This window comes from Narcine bancroftii, chromosome 2, assembly GCF_036971445.1.
Source record: "Narcine bancroftii isolate sNarBan1 chromosome 2, sNarBan1.hap1, whole genome shotgun sequence".
Taxonomy (NCBI): Eukaryota; Metazoa; Chordata; class Chondrichthyes; order Torpediniformes; family Narcinidae; genus Narcine; species Narcine bancroftii.
Window position 1 is genome coordinate 308,501,692 of NC_091470.1, and position 18,134 is coordinate 308,519,825.

Genomic DNA, 18,134 nt, shown 5'->3' on the forward strand with positions numbered 1-18,134 from the left:
GCCTGATTGTTTGGGGGCACAAGTGCTTCAGTACCTCCTGCCAGATGGCAGAAGGGAGAACAGTTTATACGCAGGATGTGTGGAGTCTTTCACAATGTTTATTGCTTTCTACCTGCATCAAGTGCAGTAGACATCTCCATGCCAGGAAGAGGTTCCCTAATGGTCTTTTTTTCACTGACTTCACTATAATCTGCAAGGTCTTGCAGTCTGAGGTGGTACAGCTTCCAAACCAGGTGGTGATTCAGTTGCATCCTCTGTAGGATGGAGGGTGGGACATAGACTTTCTTCAGCCTTTGCAGGAAGTAGAGGCACTTCTGGGCTTTCTTGGCTATGGAGTTGGTGTTAAGGGACCAGGTGAGGCTCTCCGCCAGGTGCACTCCAAGGAATCTGATACTCTTGATCATCTCAACAGTAGAACCATCAATGGTCAGAGGAGCATAATCTCCTTGGGCCCTCCTGAAGTTATTCTGAAACTATTCCCATGTAATGATGAAGCAAAAAAAAATGTATTATGCCCTCAAATATCTTGATAGTTTGCAGTTGACTGCTGTTAAATAGAGATAGGAGGAGAAGGAAGACATAGTGCTGTCTGGCAACATCCAGTCTATACACTCAAGACACTAATATCAGGTCTACAATGTGTGATGTTCTCCCATTTTTCAGTTCATTTTATTGTGTGGGGCTGTCCCTTTAAAAACATTTTTATGGACGGAAAAAAAGAAAAGGTAAAAGCAGATATTCTCTGCAATTCAACTACCTTCATAAAAAAAATGCCAACAGCAGATGATAAATGTGGACTCTGATCCTTCCAGGGGGTAGTTTCACAGGTGAAGCGAGTTGCTCCACCTCACTCCATAACGGCAATGCTGCTGAAGGCAGCTGCTTAGGGGCGGGCAGATGATGTCACAATAATGCCACTGGCCCATGACCCAGAAGCCACCACCAGGGCTTCCATGATGATTGGTGCTGGGGTTAGGACTCCCTCCTGCCACCTGAAAATGTCCTCTTCCCATTCCCCCTCCACCCCTCGCTCCTTCACCAAGGCCACTGAGATCAAAGGGCTAGAGCGCAGTGAGAAGCCAGAAAGAGCGAGAATGGACATGCAAGGTGAGGGGGAGTCCAGCCCAAAGCGTGAAAGCCCAGTGAGGACAAGGAGAGTCGGAGCCAGCCAAGATGCTGGGGCCAGAGGGTGAAGGGACTTGGGTTCTGAGCTCTATGGCCTGGGAGGAAGGAAGACATTTGCTGCGGAGTGGACACAGAGAAGCAGAACTGGGGAGTCCGATGGATGAAAGTGGGGAGCAAAGAGCCGGGCTTGGTGTGCCAGAGGGTCAGCGCCAGGAAAAAGAGCTGGAAGAAGGATCAATGGCCGTGTTTGTTATCCATAATCCCCCATACAGCTGGAACCGCTCAGCGTTTCCCAGCCTTATAGGCCTCCTCCATGAAAAGTCTGCCTTTTTCTCTCCCCCTCCCCACAATGGAGCCGGCCTCAATGCAGCGTTGCTCCATAAAAACACCTTAAGAGAATAGTTTTAATTACCTGTCTGCAAGATTTGAAGTGACTGTGAAACTAGCAACAAGCTAAATGGATGCATTTGAAGAGAAGCAAGGCAGTATCTCTAAAACCCAGGTGCAGAGGCCATGTGATCAACGAATTAAGACTGAATACACAAGAGTGGCTGGAGGCCATTTTGAGGAAGCAGTATAAGAGTCAACAGCTCTTCGACCTCCTTTGTGGGAATGAGAAACCCTTTTAGCCTCATTGTGTGGTTATAGACACAATTGTCAGATTTCCTCCTTTTGCTTATAGAGGAATGAGAGACCACTTCTATTGACCCACAAACGGCTTTTTAAAAAAAAGGTGCAAAAGAAATACTACACTCTACTGACCCATGAAAGGGATTTTCACAGTTGCAGAAAAAATACTGCACTTCACTGACCCATGAAAAGTATTCTAATTGCTGAAGAAGGCATTCATCTAAAAAGGATAATTCTCTGAAGCACCTCAACCAGGCTGTTGTGAGTAATAAACATTCTGTCAACCCCCTGTCTCTTTTACCCACTTCAGGAACTGCAGAATTAATCTAAGGCCTGTGTGCCTCATTCATCTAAGGCCTGTGTGCCTCATTCATCTAAGGCCTGTGTGCCTCATTCATCTAAGGCCTGTGTGCCTCATTCATCTAAGGCCTGTGTGCCTCATTCATCTAAGGCCTGTGTGCCTCATTCATCTAAGGCCTGTGTGCCTCAACCATTTAAAGCCTGAATGTTGCATCAATCTCATGCCCACGTGTCATCACTGAATTTCTGAACTTTGAACTGCCTTTCAAGAATTGAGTCTTCAGCCATAGTGACTTGGGGTATTCCATACACACCAATATATTTGCACATAGTTAGAGTTTAAGTGATATAATTGTATATAAATTTAGTTGTTTAGATAATTTAGTTAAATTAGAGTAGGTGTTATATAATTGTTGATTAATAATTAAAACTATTATTTTAAATATAACACCGTCTGGGCTAATCTTTATTGCTGCTGTCTTGTACATAACAACTTGACGCATTTGAAATGGAACGAGTTGAAGATTGTGGTTCACCAAACTTTGTCATGCCTCCACCTTCAATGGTTCACCAGCATGACCATACTGTCAATTGAAAGGAAGAAGGATCACATGAACCTTCCAAAAGCACATGAAGATGGGACATCTGGGCCCAGTGAAATTAATTTTCTTGAAGGAAACCAATTTCAAACCTTGACTAATTCAGCTCATGAATGGCCGGCAAGTCATTTACTGAAATTCTGCAGCTATGAAAACAATGTCCAGTAACCTCATGTAAATGGCTTGACTCAATGACTCAGGTACTACAGTGGATCATAATGATCTTTTTTTTTAGATTATTAAGGAGAGATATCTGTCTTGATAATTTTCTCTTCTATTGAACATCACCTTCAACTAACTTTTGTAACCACTGCAAGGGACCCGTTGACTTCTATGGATCAAAGGCAGCTTTGAAGTCAGCACACCACAACCAGGTGGGTTGCAATCTTGCACTCTCTGCCCATCCACACAAAACGCACCAATCATATCAAGCACACTCTCACCCAAACCAAGCCCTGCAATGATCAATACAATTCATCCAAACCAGCATCCAAGGAGAGAAATGGTCACTGAATATTTTAGGTTAGGCCTTTTATGAAGACTAAAGTGGAAAGGGCAGATGTTATGTATGGGGACAGGGAAGAAAGAGGGGAGAGAGGTTGGGGAGCAATCAAGGGCAAAATGGGGTTTGGACAGAAGGTGGGAGAAGAGGAGAGACAGGGAGAGGAAGAGACCACTGGGGGGTGGGCGAATGGGTTAGAGGAAGAGTGAGAGTAGGTGAAGAGATGAAAACAGAAAAATGTGAGGGTTACCTCAAATTGGAAAATTCAATCTTCATGTTGTTGGGTTTAAAGATTTACGAGACCAACATGATGTGTTTTCCTCAAATTTACTTTGAGCCTTACTATGGCAATCAATAAAGCCAAGGATTACAGTGAGAAGTGCATTAGGGAGTAGAAGGATAGATGGGGAGGGAATCTCAGAAAGATTGATTGCTATGATAAGTGGCTAGGGGTGGGGAGGGGAAGCAATTTTCAATTCAACTGCATTCTCAATGAGTTACCTGAGAAGTCGTAGCTCAGCAAGAAGGGTGGGATTCTGTTGTGCCTTCTCAGGTGTAGGTTGGGACGCCTGCTCGTGCTCAAGCCTCAATCTCTGAATCTCCTGCAGGATTTCTCTGACAAATGACAAACATTATTGTATAATTTACATTGCAACAAATTGGCACGGGAATAATTGCAGATGCCATTTCCACTAGAATGTTTCAGAGATTTTAATTAAATCACTTCAAGTCTTCTTGCCAACAGCTCTTTATCATGAGGCATTGGCTCAGTTGTGTGCACAAATTGGGCACTAAATTTTTAGAATCTGTCGCAATGAAGAAAGTGGATTTTTTTTCATTTATACAGAAGATAATGCATATCTTTGGTTGATCCCAGAAATGTATTTGATAACTACAAATGGTCAACTTTATAATCATATCATGTAACATATATTTGCTTGCTTATAAGAATCAGCTCACCTCAAATCACCCTGTCTCAGACAATGTGATTTCACACACCACACTTCAATACATAATCATGGTCTTTTGGTGAGAGGGACTTGCAGCATCAATGGATGACTGCATTTTTCGAAGCAACCCATGAAGTGGTGATGAACCAAGGTTGTGCTCTTCCCTTTCCACCAATTTGTTTGGTAATATGCCAAGAAAATTTGACAAAAATGACCAGGAATATATACTACTTTATTTCAGATTCCTAAAATTACTGATTGGCACAAAACCCATAAAAAATAGACTAAAGTCTTTAAAAAGATGATTTTGGATTGAAACAATAGGTCTATAACCTTTTTTGTGCTGCTACAGAATTTAATCCTTGTTTTTATATGAAGCATAAGACAGAAACATACATAACATTTGAGGAAGAAAAGCAGGTAAAAATTTGCCTTTCTGGCAATGTGAGATAGCAGATCAATACCATACAACATGAAATGTTAGTCATGGAATCTTTTTTCTCTAAGCTACCTTGGACATCAACACCTTCTGAAAATACCCTTATACTACTAAATCTCACTGGTTCAAGAGATTAACTTGGGATCCTAAATTGTGAGGGCTATATTTTTCCAGATTAGTATGGACTTGGAAATTCTGATTTTCATGTGACTTGATGCAGTATTGATCTTTACTTCTTCAGGAAAAAAAAAGTTGTGCAATTCCATTGAGAAGCTTATCCAAGGATAAATTCTGTTTAACCTTATACCCAATGAGAAGAAAAATCATATTGTAGGTGCAGCATCAAATTAATGGTCAAATGCCTAACATTTTGTCATGATTCCAGCAAATTACTTTCCCTGTCATCATTAATACAATACTACTCACTCATTCATAGTTCTAGTCTTCTTTCCTACTGCAATAGGAGGTATGCAGAGAGAAAGATAATGAGGTCAAAGAGAGACAATAATGCAATAGAGGTAAATGTATTGGATGTAAACAGGTACTCAAGTCAAACCAGTCAGCTTCCCTCTACATACATTTGGTTAAAATTACTCCTTCACTCTCTATCATTGAGAATAATTTAATGACTGGCTTTTCCTCAAGCTTCTCCAATGTTTTAAAGGTTAATTTAAACCACACCTTGGTTCTCAATTGCCATGGTTGGATTTGAACTTGGGTGTCTGGATTACCAGCCCTGTAATTTAACCACCTCACCACCATCCTCCCATTTTTCTTCAACATGCAAATAATTGATTTATGAATAAAAAGCGCAGAAAAATAAAAACTAAGATTGCATTACTTACCTATTCTTGTTTTCAAGTTCAGCAATCAGCTGTCGCTGCTGCTTATTTGCATCTATGGTCGAGGTAAGATCAGAAGGAGCACGCTGTTGCTGGAAAGATTTAGAAACATTTTCTTTGAGAATTAGTATACTTTTCTCTGCAGATCACAGAAAATATTGGAGATTAGAATCAAATAGGGAAAATTGATAGATTTGTTTTTGCAGCAGTAAAGTTTAAATAAAATGATTTAATAACCAAGGTGCCAATGATGCTACAGTGAAAACATTATGTATAATTGTATATTGAATTTAAATCTATTGTGTCCCTGCTGTACCATTTTGGAGGGCAGCCTCAAACACTGACTTGAACTCTGGCGACCAGAAATCTGTTAAGCTCCCCTCAGTGAGACCTGACCGGTCATGCTTGAACCAAGTAGGAATGGCATGGATAGGAATGGAATTTTGTGTGACAGTAAGCAGTCTCTGGCAAAGACACTGAGCAGATCCAAGTCAGAATTTATTGAAAAGAAAAGCAGAGTGTAAGAGGTTACCTTCTGGCATGGAAAGAAGATTGGGTGATTCACAGCAACAGAATTGAGACATTTTCCTGTTGACAAGTGAAGTGCCACTGGGTTTGTTGTAGCAGCCTCAAGTTTTTATATTTATTATAAATGATTTTGATGAAGGTTACGATGACTCAAGTCGGTGAGGACACAAGGAGACGTAGCAAGGTAATAAAACAGCAAGAAACACTCAGCATGCCAAGCCATATCTTCCTCTGTTCAAAGTTTGTTCAATATGAAACATTAACTCTTATTTCATCAGCTTTTTCACTTTTCCCCCCACAGATGATGCCTGACCTGTGGAATAGTTCCAGCATTTTCTATTTTTATTTAAAATTTTCAATATCTGCTCTTTTGATTTTCAGATAGTAACACAATTGGGAAGAGGACATACAAGCAAATGAAGTGAATGGACAAAGCTCTGGAAAATGGAGTATAATGCATTAAAAAAAAAAGGGAACATTTATTTTGTTAGGAAACTTAATTAAAAAGTAATAAATATAAATTGTGAGAGATTGCATATCTCTGAGATGAAAGAAGACCTGGGTATCCTCGTATAAGAGTCACAAAAGGCTCAGAATGCAGGCACATCAGGTACTAGATGTACTTAGTTATATAATTGTTTTGATAATTGCTAGGGAAATAAATATAAAAAGAGGAAGGTTATACTCAGAATCAGACTTCAGGTTTAGAAGGAACTAATGAGATCACACCTGGAATATTGGAGACAATATTAGTCTTATTTATAGCAAGATGCTAATGCTTCAAGGAAGATGATGCCTAGAATGGCAGGTGGTTGGGGGAAAGGGAATGGAAGGGAGTTGGGTGTCATCTTATGCAGAAAATTTGGACAGGCTCGGATTGCATCCAATTGAATTTAGAAACACAAAGTCCATTGTGCAAAAACAAGGGTCGAAATAGAGCTCTTTTTATTCTTTCAGAGAACAATGAAACTTTGGAGCTTTCTTCCTCAAAGGGCAGAGGAAGCCCTTTGAAAAAAAATAAGAAGTAGGTTCTTGATAATCAATTGGGTGGAAGATTACCACAAACTGACGCAAATGGTTACTGAGCCTACAATCAGATCAGCTATAATCTTATCAAATGGTAGAAAGGCCACCATTCCTAATTCACATCTGTAGTCAAAAGTCGAATTATTCCTCCTCTTGGACACCTCATCCTAGCCAGCTGCCTGCTCCAGATCTTTTTATTTCCAATTGCAGCTGAGACATCAATCACCTCAACTTCTCCACTCCCCTCTCTTATTTCAATCTCACCTTCTCTGAACACTGCCCTACACCCTCTCTGTAACAATCCTAATCTCACTCTCAAGCCCGCAGACGAGGGTTGTCTGGTGCATTGACCTTTACCTTGCCAAGGCCAGGCGACAGCTCTCAGACATCTCCTCTTACAACAGCACCCAAACCACCATTTCAAGTACCATCTCTATCTCACCTCATTACCTCTGGTTTTTCTCCCTTTCACACTTCCAACCTTATTCTTTCCCAACCCTGCATGGCTGGGTTCTACTTCCTGCCCAAGATACACAAACCCATTTATCCAGGTAGACACATGATTTCCGCATGAGCATCAATGACAGGGATCTTCCAGTGGCCAACCATTTCAATTCTGTACCCCACTCCCACAATGATATGTCTGTCCATGGCCTTGTGTACTCTCAAACCAAGGCTACCTGTAAACTGGAGGAGCAACACAAAATATTCCGTCTGGGCGCTCTCCATCCAGATGGCATTAACGTTGACTTATCCATTTTCAGCTCACCTACTCTCTGTTCTCTCTCTCTTTCCCATCTTTCCTCCAGCTCTCCACCCCTTACCTCTCCATTGACAGAGCCAATCCCCTCCCCATTTGTGGGTATGCCCTCCCTCCCTTATCCACCCATTACCTCGTGCCTGTGGGACAGTGCTTCTCCGCCTCCTCCACCACCATTTTTTCCTTATGTTTGCTATTTAAAGTTTCTCCAGCATTGTGTTTTTATTTCAATCATTGTGTTTGCCAACTTTCATGTTTTATTCTTGCCTTATTATTTAATACATTTGTGATGCAAACTAAATTTCATTGAAAACATTAGTTTTAACTTTTATTTATTTTAATTTCTTATAGGCTGAATAGGGAAGATTAAGTCTTTGATTATTTGGTTTGCATGATGCTCAAGTATCAGCCAATACAGCAATAATTGGCTGTAAATATACTTTTCATTTCATAACAACTCAATGCTAACCTTTACTTTTGTATAAAGTATTCAATTCATAAAATGTATTGCAAACTAAAATGATGAAATACAGAACATCAAGGGCAATTTAAATGCATTATCAATAGAGAGGAATCATCAAAGTACATCCTTGTGAAGCAACAGGTAATAATGAACTGTTCAGCAATAATTAAATGTGATTATCACATCAAAATGTTCAAAAACATTTAAAAATGGACCTGAAAGAATCGAAGCTTACTGAAGATGCAGCTTCAGCAGCGAGTCGTGCTGCATATCTTGCTATCAGTCGATGTTCTTCATCCATTCTGTTTGGACTGTCAAGGACACTATAAAGAAAGGAAAAACCTCAACAAAATTGAGACTTTCATTTTATAGAGCCTCAGCATTTATAGCATGGAAATAGATCTTACAACTCCACTTTGTAACATCACCAAATTGTTGATCCAAGTTAGTCCCAGTGTTTTGCCCATATTCTCTTAAATCTGTCCTATCCATGTACCTCTTAAAAATGTATTGCAAAAATTGCAAATACATTTGTGTCTACCACTTCCTCTTGTAGTTCATTCTATTATTCCCTCAGTGCTGGTCAATAGGCTCCAAACACAGGCCTCTGCAGCTCCCTCTGCAACTGGATCCTTGACTTCCTCACCAGAAGACCACAATCAGTGCAAATTGGAAACTAAGTCTCTTACTCACTGACAATCAGCCCAGGTATACCTCAAGGATGCTTGCTTAACCCACTGCTCTACTCACTCTACACTCAATGTGTGGCTAGGCATAATTCAAATGCTATCTGAAAATTTGCTGATGACAATATAGTTGTCAGCAGAATCACAGATGGAAATAAGGAAGCGCTAATGAGAGAGACAGATCATCTCGTTGAGTGATGTCACAATAACAAACTTGCACTCAATGTTCGCAAAACCAAGGAGAAGATTGCGCACCGAGAGAAAATTGGGAGAACACAAACCAGTCCTCTTTCAAGGGTCAGCAGTGGAGAGAGTCAGAAACCTCTAATTCCTGGGTGTCAACATCTCTGACAGTCTGTTTTAGAGCCTCCAAGTCAATGTAATCATAAAGAAGGCTCACTAGCAGCTATACTTTGAGGAGTTTGAGGAGATTCGATATGTCACCATAGATTCTCGAAAACTTTGAGAGCAGTTTTGAGGGTGTACGGTTCACGTAGTGGTTAGCGTAATGCTGTTACAGTGCCAGCAATTTGGATCGGGATTCAAATCCTGCACTGTACGCAAGGAGATTGTAAATTCTTCCCGTGTCCATGTGGGTTTCCTCCGGATGCTCTGGTTACCTCCCTCTGTTCTAAGATGTAACAGGTTGTAGGTCAATTGGGTGTAACTGAGTGGCATGGGCCCAAAATAGCCTGTTAACGTGCTGTATGTCTAAAATAAAATCTTCTACAGGTGTATTGTGAAGAGCATTCTGCCTGGTTGCATCACTGTCTGATATGGAGGTGCTAATGCTCAGGACAAAAAAAAAGGTCCAGAGGGTTGTTAACTCAGGCTGCGATCTCACAGGCACCAGTCTTCATTCTACCAAGGACATCTACAAGAGGCAGTGTCTTAAGAAAGCAACTTTTATACTCATGGACCCCCCCCCCCACCCCCACCAACCAGACGACGCCCTTTTCACTATGCTACCAATAGGGAAAAAGGTACAGGAATCAGAAGATGAGGCACAAGGACAATTTCTTTCCCGCTGCGATCAGATTTCTGAATGAACAATGAACCATAGACACTATCTCACTTTGGTCTTTTTCTTTTTTGTGCACTAATTTATTTATTTTGAAAGGTGGATTATAAAAATTTATACCCTGCAATGCTGGTGTAAAACAAGAAATTTTATGACATGTTCATGACAATAAATTCTGATTCTGATATACCCACATCAGGATCCTTTTAACTTTTTCCCTTCTCACCTTAAATCTATGCCCTCTAGTTTTAGTTTCCCTAATGCTGAGAAAAAGACAATGATTATTTAACTCAACTATGCCCATCTTGATTTTATAATGGACCCTTATGCAGAAGGGAGAAAGTCCCAGCCTATTCAATCTCTTTATAATTCAAGTCCGCCAGTTGAGGTAACTTTATCATTTTCAATCTTCCTGCTTAGATTTCTTTCCCCCTCTGGATGTTATTTTTACAGGATGTGGTTCTACAAAAATAAAAATATAAGGACTTAAGATGAAGGTCAAAAAGTAAGCCCTCCAAGGTGGTCATCTCTGTGCCATGTGCAAGTGAGAGTCAGAATAAGTGATTAGAGAGCATGAACATTTAGTTGGGCAGTTGGAACAGGAGGAAGGTTTACAAATTTATAAACAATTGGGATGTCTTATGGCGCAGAGGTGACCAGTACAAGAGAGTCCAGTGACACTGAAGTGGAGGGGGAGCCAATATTCTGCTGGGGAGATTTGCTCGGTTCACCCAGGAAGCTTTAAACAAGACTGGCATGGGGATGGGATCCAGGATGGACAGAGGAGTACTGAAAAGGTTAAGGAGAATGAAGAAGGCAAAGGAAGTGCATTGAAGCAGAACAGGATGGTGGAAGACACACTTCATTGTGTTTATTTTAATGCAAGAGGTCAGATAGGGTGAACAGATGAATTTAGGGCATGGATAGATACAGAATAATGTGATATTGTAGCCATAATGGAGATGTGGTTGAAGGAGGGCCATGACTAGTAGCTCAATGTTTCAGTGCACCATAGTTCCAAGTGTAACTGAAACAGGGGGAAGAGAGGTAGGAGGGCATTAGTTCTCAAAGAAGTTATCATGGTAGGTTTTAGAGAGAGTATTCCCGAAGAACCACCATGTGAGGCAGTGTGCTTGGAAAAAAGGAACCGAAAAGAATAGTCATCTTGATGAGTGTACATGATAGGCCATAAAACAGTCACCAAGAGCTATAGGATCAGGGAGATTACTAAGATCAGTAAAAAAAAATATAAAAAATGTTACTGTAGATGATTTTAATTTCCCCAACATCGTCCAGGAATGCCATTTCAAAAGAAGGATAGATTTACAAGAGGAGATTTACAAGAATGATCCCAAGGAGGAGAAGGTTAATATTTGAGAAACATTTGATGGCTCTGAGCCTGAACGCTAGAGTTTAGAAGGATGAAGGGGGATCTCATTGAAACATTGCAAATATTGAAACGGCTGGATAGAGTGGATGTGGAGAAGATATTTCCAGAAGTGGGAGATTCTTGAAGCAGGGGGCACAACCTCAGAAGGAAAGGATGTTCCTTTGGGATAGAGATAAGGAGGTTTATTCAGTCAGAGGGTTGTGTATCTGTGGAATTCATTGTCACCTATGGTTGTGGAGGCATTGGGTATATTTAAAGGAGGGGGTGATAGGTTCTTGATGAGTAAGGGCATCAAAGGTTATGGGTAGAAGGCAGGAAAATGGGGTTGAATGGAAAATTATATCAGCCAATAATAGAATGATGGGGTAGACTTCATGGGCTGAATGGCCTATTTCTGCTCCGAAGTCTTCTGGTCTTGTACGACTAGAGAGGAGTTAGTTATTGTTGACTGGAGACAATGCTAAAAGCAAAACTGCCAAATGGGAGGTGTTTAAGAGCGTGAGAAGGAAAACCTAGGATAAACATGTTCCCAATAGGGTAAAGGGCAGGAATGGCAAGGTAAAGGAATTCTGGTTAACAAAAAATATTGAGGCACAAATCAGAAAGCAAAAGATGGTTAAATATAAGATGCAGCAGACAGGTTTGAGAGAACCCCTTGAGGAGAATAAGGAAGATGGGAGCATAGTGAAGAGAGAAATAAGGAGGGCTAAAGAATTTTTAAGTTGGGTTTGGCAGAAAGGAAATTGTAAAGGATATTCCAAAAATATTTTTTAAGTATATTAGGAACAAAGAGGTCATGAAGGAATGAGTAGTTTGCCTTAAGGATCACCATAGAAGATGGAGAAAATCTTAAATGAATATTTTGTGAATGTGTTCACTGTGAAGCAGGATAAGGAGTGGGAGGTAACTACAGATAACTTGGGGCACATCTGCATTACTAGTACCCTAATGATGGGCATTATTAAGTGGATAAATCTCTGGGTCCAGAGCAGGTGCATCCAGAACATTATGGAAAGCAGAAAGGAAACTGTTGGGGGTTTGACAGACATTTTAAATACATCATTGAAAACAAGGTAAATTCCAGAGAACTGGAGGATGTGTAATGATATGGTTTACTGTATGTACTGGCCAGTACAAGCACGGGCTGGCCCGCCCTCTTGATGACATCCTCTCCTAGACTCCTCCCCTGTGACCCAGGCCATAAAGGTCGAGTCACCTCTTCCTTCCCTGCACTTCCCTAGCTTGGATCTGGGCCAGCAAATCTTATGTGTAATAAAGCCTATCGTTCCCCTCAGTCTTCGTCTCTGTGATTATTGGGACAACGGGTAATGGCCAACAGGATGGTAAATGGGTGTCATTATTTAACAAGGGCTGAAAGAAGAATCCTGGAGATTACATTCTTGTTAATCTGATTTCACTGATGAGGAAATTGCTGGAGAGGATTCTGAGAGATAGAAGGTATGAACATTTGGATGTTCAGGGGAAAATTAAGGAGACCAGTGTGAAAGATCAAGCCTCACAAACTCGATAGAATTTTTTTGAAGAAGTGACAAAGAGGGTAGGCAAGGGCTAGGGAGCTGATGTTATGTTTTACAGATTTTGATAAGCCCCCATATGGGGCATTGTAATGGAAGATTAGGGTACACAGGATGAGAGGCCAACTGCTTAAAAAGAATTGCCTTCTTGATAGAAGTTAGAGAATGGTTGGAGAGGATAGATTTTCAGAATGAAGGTCCATGACTAGTAGAGTGCCACAGGGGTCAGTACTAGGACACAACACAAGTTTGCTAATGACAAAAAAAAATGTGCTATGGTGCACTGTAAAGAACATTGCCTGTGTTTACAGTAGGATTTAGATTAGATGATTAATGGGCTAAAGAATGGCAGATGCAGTTTAACTCAAACAAGTGCAAAGTGCTGCATTTGAGCAAACTGAAACAGGGCAATGCCCTAAAGAGTGTGGTGGAGCAGAGGGACCTAGGGGTGCAGTCACATGGCTCTTTGAGGATGGCAACACAAATGGAAAGGGTAGTGAAGAGAGCTTTTGGGACACTTGCATTCATTGGTTGGGGCATTGAATGCAAATGTTGGGATGTCATGTTGATGTTATACAAGACATTAGTGAGACCACTCTTTAAATATTGTGAGCATTGGTTGGGGCATTGAATGCAAATGTTGGGATGTCATGTTGATGTTATACAAGACATTAGTGAGACCACTCTTTAAATATTGTGAGCAGTTTTGGTTGCCTACCTATAGGAAGGATATTATAAAGTTGGAACGGGTAGAGAAGAAGTTTATAAAGTTGTTGCCAGGATTAGGGAAGTTATCATAAGAAAATGGAAAAGCTTGGTCTAGTTTCCTCACAGTTTAGGTGGTTGAGAGGGAATCTTATTAAAGTCTATTAAATAATCAGGGGCATTGATAAGATGAACAGTGACAGTCTGTTTCATGGACTATGAGAATTTAAGACAAGAGGGCATAACTATGAGGTTTTAACTGGATGCGAGGGAGCAGTTCTTCACTCAGAAGGTGGTGGGCATATGCAATATTCTTCCAGAAAAGTGGTGGAGGCAGATACATTAACTTCCTTAAAAACCATTTGGATAATTACAAGGATGGGAGAGGACTAGAGGGGCATGGGCCTTATGTGGGCAAATGGAACTGTAGCAAGAGGGCACGAATATAAGTTGGGCCAGTGGATCTCTTGCCATGCTGTATGATTCGATGACTCAAACATGTATTGCAAATTTACTGCTGTGAAGATTTTACAGAAAATAAGTTACTTGCAATTCTTTACATTGATATAAAAGTGTTGCAGAAAAAATGTTGTCAAAAGCAGAACACTGACAGAAGCAGAGTATACTGTAAAACAAAGATTTACCATTGTTGGTACCCATTTTAAAGCTCAAGAGATGAAACACATTTGGTCTATTGTTAAGTTTCTTGACAATCACATTCCACCAAATACACCAACCTCCTACTCTATTAATATTTTCTCCTACTTTCTCACAGAACTGCCTGGTTTTTCAAGCTGACTTGGTAGGCGTAGAGGAGTTAAAAAAAATCCAAAGATTACCTTTGATTAACATGATGGGTGGAGGGCTACCTACATTTGGGGATGCCCAGCAGATATGCTCCCCTTTCTCTTCAAGGAACAGAGTAAATATGGCTAGAAATATCTGCCAGATTTTGCAAATATTGCAGATGTTTGCTTCAGCTCAGGAATCATAATACTGATGAATGCAAAATCAGTCAATATCTTAAGATTTATTAAGCTTTTAATTGCACAAAATTACCATTGCCTTATTCAGATACACAAGACAGGTATTTGGATTTGCAAAAATATTCTTGTCTCAGTCAATGTCAACAAATGAAGTTAACATAACTAATTTTGTTGCAAAGATATTGATGATGCCAGCAAAATAATTTTAGTAAAAGTTATCCTGTTAATGTATTTAATTGAGCACTCAAAACAATATGCTGTCAAGTTAAAAAGTGTTTTATAATCCAGAAATTAAAACTACTAAAATAGAGATAAGAATGTATCAATGACATTAAAAACTATTAAACAATTTATAAAAATTTTAAAACAAATACATAAAATAATCTTAAGGGAAATTCAACTACCCTAATATTAATTTACATAATTTAAGGGATAAGGAAATCCCTGCAATCTGATCAAGACTAGATTTTTCATCCAGAATATACAAAGCCTAATAGAGTGGATTAACTTTTGGATCTCGTACTAGAGAGTGAATCAGAGCTGATAAATGTTCCTGAAGGAGGAAACATTCAGGGATTTTTTTTGGAGTCATACACCCCCTTCTGACCCATGAGCCCATGCTCCTTAAAATACACCCAAAATCCCTATACATTTTTGAAGAGTGGGAAAAAACTGGAGTACCCGATGAAACCCACGCGGACATGGGGAGAACGTACAAACTCCTTATAGACAGCGGCGGATTCGAACCCAGGTCACTGGTGCAGTAATAGCATTGTGCTAACTGCTATGCTAATTGTGGCGCCACAGTTATTTTTTAATATACTGTCCATGGACAACAGGAAAGATCAGCAGGTTAGAATGTAGAAAAAGCAAATATGAAGATCTGACAATAGAAAGGATGACATAGTTACAGCGCCAGCATCCCGGGTTTGAATTCTGCACTGTCTGTAATTAATTGGTACAGGTACATTTTTCCCTTGTCTGTGTGGGTTTCCTCTGGGTGCTCTGGTTTCCTCTCACCCTTCACAATGTACTGGGGTTGTAGGAGGGTGGCATGGCTAGTGTAGTGGTTAGCACAATGTTGTTACAGTGCCAGCATCCCAGTTTTGAATCTGGTGCTGTCTGTAAGGAGTTTCTTCCTGTGTTCTGCGCAGGTTTCCTCCAGGTCCATTAAAATGTACTGGGTTTGTAGGTCAATTGTGTGTATGTGGGCGGCAAGGGCTCATGGGCCGAAAGGGCTTGTTACCATGCTGTATGTCTAAATTAAAAAAATATTTAAAAAAATCTTGTAAAAAGAAAGCAGGCAAAGTTGTGTTGATCATCGAAAGGATACATTTCAAATACTGTAATGAGGATTCCAATCATTCTGCCTGAACAAAACCCAAGAGCAATGTAAATATTAACAAGAAATCACCATAAAATTGTGAAGGACACCAGGGAACAACTAAGGGTAAAGACAAGCTATGCAATAATGGAAATCATGATCAACAAATATTCAAAGATATTAAGTCAATGGTCAAAAATTTAGGAAGGCAAAGAAAACAAGGATTCAAAATTATCAAGGAAATCAAGAAATTATTAGTATTCTGGAGGCAAAGTAAATAGCGAATGGGGAGATGAGGTTGTTCTGCCCATGACAGCGATGTCATGACAGAGATGTCAATGCTATAGATTCCCTCCCCTTCCACTTACTATTTGACATAATGTTGTGGGTATGTCCCTCTTCCAATACTCACATTCCCCTCTCTCAGTTTCTCAATCAATTAGAGCTGACAAATACTGTTTTAGTGTCCTAAAATATTGACAATCATTTGTCAGAATACTGCAGGTGTTCTACAACAGACTGAATTACAGATGAAATGAGAATACCGTTGGTGTGTTTCATTAAATTATTTATGGCACATAACCTGACATGTTACCCAGATCAGAACTGTGAGATAAGCCAGGTGTAAAAAAACTCTCAACTCTTCCTATCCAGCCTTTGAACTGCCATGGTAACTGGAAATGAGTAAAGGAAATGTGACTCCTGCCAGGATAATTGGCATTCCTCCATGTGATGAACTGCATCTTTTCACACACCAACTGCACAGAGAGTGAAATTTGTTCAGAAAATGACACAGTTCATGCATAAAAGGCAATGTCCCTGTTGCCATTTGCTTCTGCAGCTTAAGAAGCCAACAACCATGCCAGCATTTGTTTATTTCCAGCAAGAGGGAATAAGTTAAAGATTATCCTCTGTGCATGGAAAACTTCAGTGACTCAGATGAAACAATAATGTATTGCAAACTACTACATGTTCCTATTTATTATACTAACTGTACTTACAGTCACAGAAAGTTAAGAGCCACGATCACCATCGCAGCCACAGATATCAAAGTCCATGCCGCTAGTCATTGCTACAAGTACAAGTAGATTTCTATCATTACCCTTTTCATGAAATAAAGATGGCTAAATCCTAGGTTGGAGTTGATGTGAGACAATTGCTCTCTTAAGAACCTCTGTGAATTTGGTCTTCCACCTTGAACTCTCCTTCTACAAGTTGCCCTGCTCTGTGCCCTCTTAACATTTTCCAATCATGCAGATTTCCAAGAGAAAGAGGGTCTAACTGGCCATGCATTGAGGCATGGACTTACAACAATAACAGAAGTATTTCAGCAGAAGACAATTGAACCCTCATTTTTCTTATTCAATCATTATTCTCTCCCATTTTCTGCTTTCCTTTATAGCCAATGGCCACTTCAGCTTACCATGCTTTCCCCGCCTTCTCCTTTCCCTAATGTTGATCCAGGTTGGCAGTGGACACTTGCGATTGAAGTACGTGTATAAGTGTCAGGCAATCAACCAGTCAAATTTCAAAATAAATTTAGTTCCTTTTTGGAAATCTCAATGATCACTATCTGGTTCATTCCTGTTTTCCCTTAACACACTCAGGGCCCTGTTCCCTCTAACCCACTGGGCCTACTGTTCCCATGTTCCCTTAAACATTGTGCCCCTGTTCCTGGACTTTCTAATACACTGTGGCCTCTGTTCTGTGCTCCCTCTAAAAGAGTGTAGCCATCATTCCTGAATTCTGTGTTTCGGCAATCTCTAATGCACCATGACCTTGTTCTCTCACTCTATCTAATACACTGTGGACCCTGTTCCTGAACTTCCTCAAACACATTGTGGACCATGTTCCTATTCTCCCTTGAAATGTATTGATCTCACTGGAAAATTTCTTATATTGTACTGTGTAACATCAGAAAAAAAAGGAATTATAACTGTGTTGGAATATCAACTGGAAATAGCATCAGGATAATCTGCCAATCCAGGGCCTCGAAAGTCCCAAGAACATTGGATCCATGGAGTTAGATGAATGGTGTCTGTCTAAAATTTCATTGTTTATACTTATCACAAAGGCACGTAAGGAAAAATATAATGTATAGCACCAGATTTGGAGATGGAGAGGGTGAGCAAATTTAATATATTAGGAGTCAATATCTCAGAGGATCTTATCTGAAGCCAACACATAAATTGCATCGTAAAGAAAGCACGTCAGCACCTCTACTTCCTCAGGAATTTGCAGAGGTTTGGTATGACATTGGAAATTTTCTACAGATGTGTGATGGAAAGTGTGCTGACTGGGTGCATTATGGTCTGGTATGAGG

The 18,134-nt window shown here is 40.2% G+C and overlaps 1 protein-coding gene across 21 annotated transcripts in view; it reads right to left on the reverse strand.

The window, feature by feature from the left end:
- dtna (dystrobrevin, alpha) overlaps positions 1-18,134 on the reverse strand; it is a 438,543-nt gene that overhangs the window by 79,299 nt on the left and 341,110 nt on the right. For all 21 annotated transcript variants that reach the window (XM_069921569.1, XM_069921565.1, XM_069921564.1 and 18 more), the window contains 3 exons: positions 8,400-8,487; positions 5,391-5,479; positions 3,658-3,771 (listed from right to left, as the gene is read on the reverse strand). In XM_069921569.1, the coding sequence (XP_069777670.1) occupies positions 3,658-3,771; positions 5,391-5,479; positions 8,400-8,487 (291 nt within the window). The remainder of the gene's footprint in view (positions 1-3,657; positions 3,772-5,390; positions 5,480-8,399; positions 8,488-18,134) is intronic.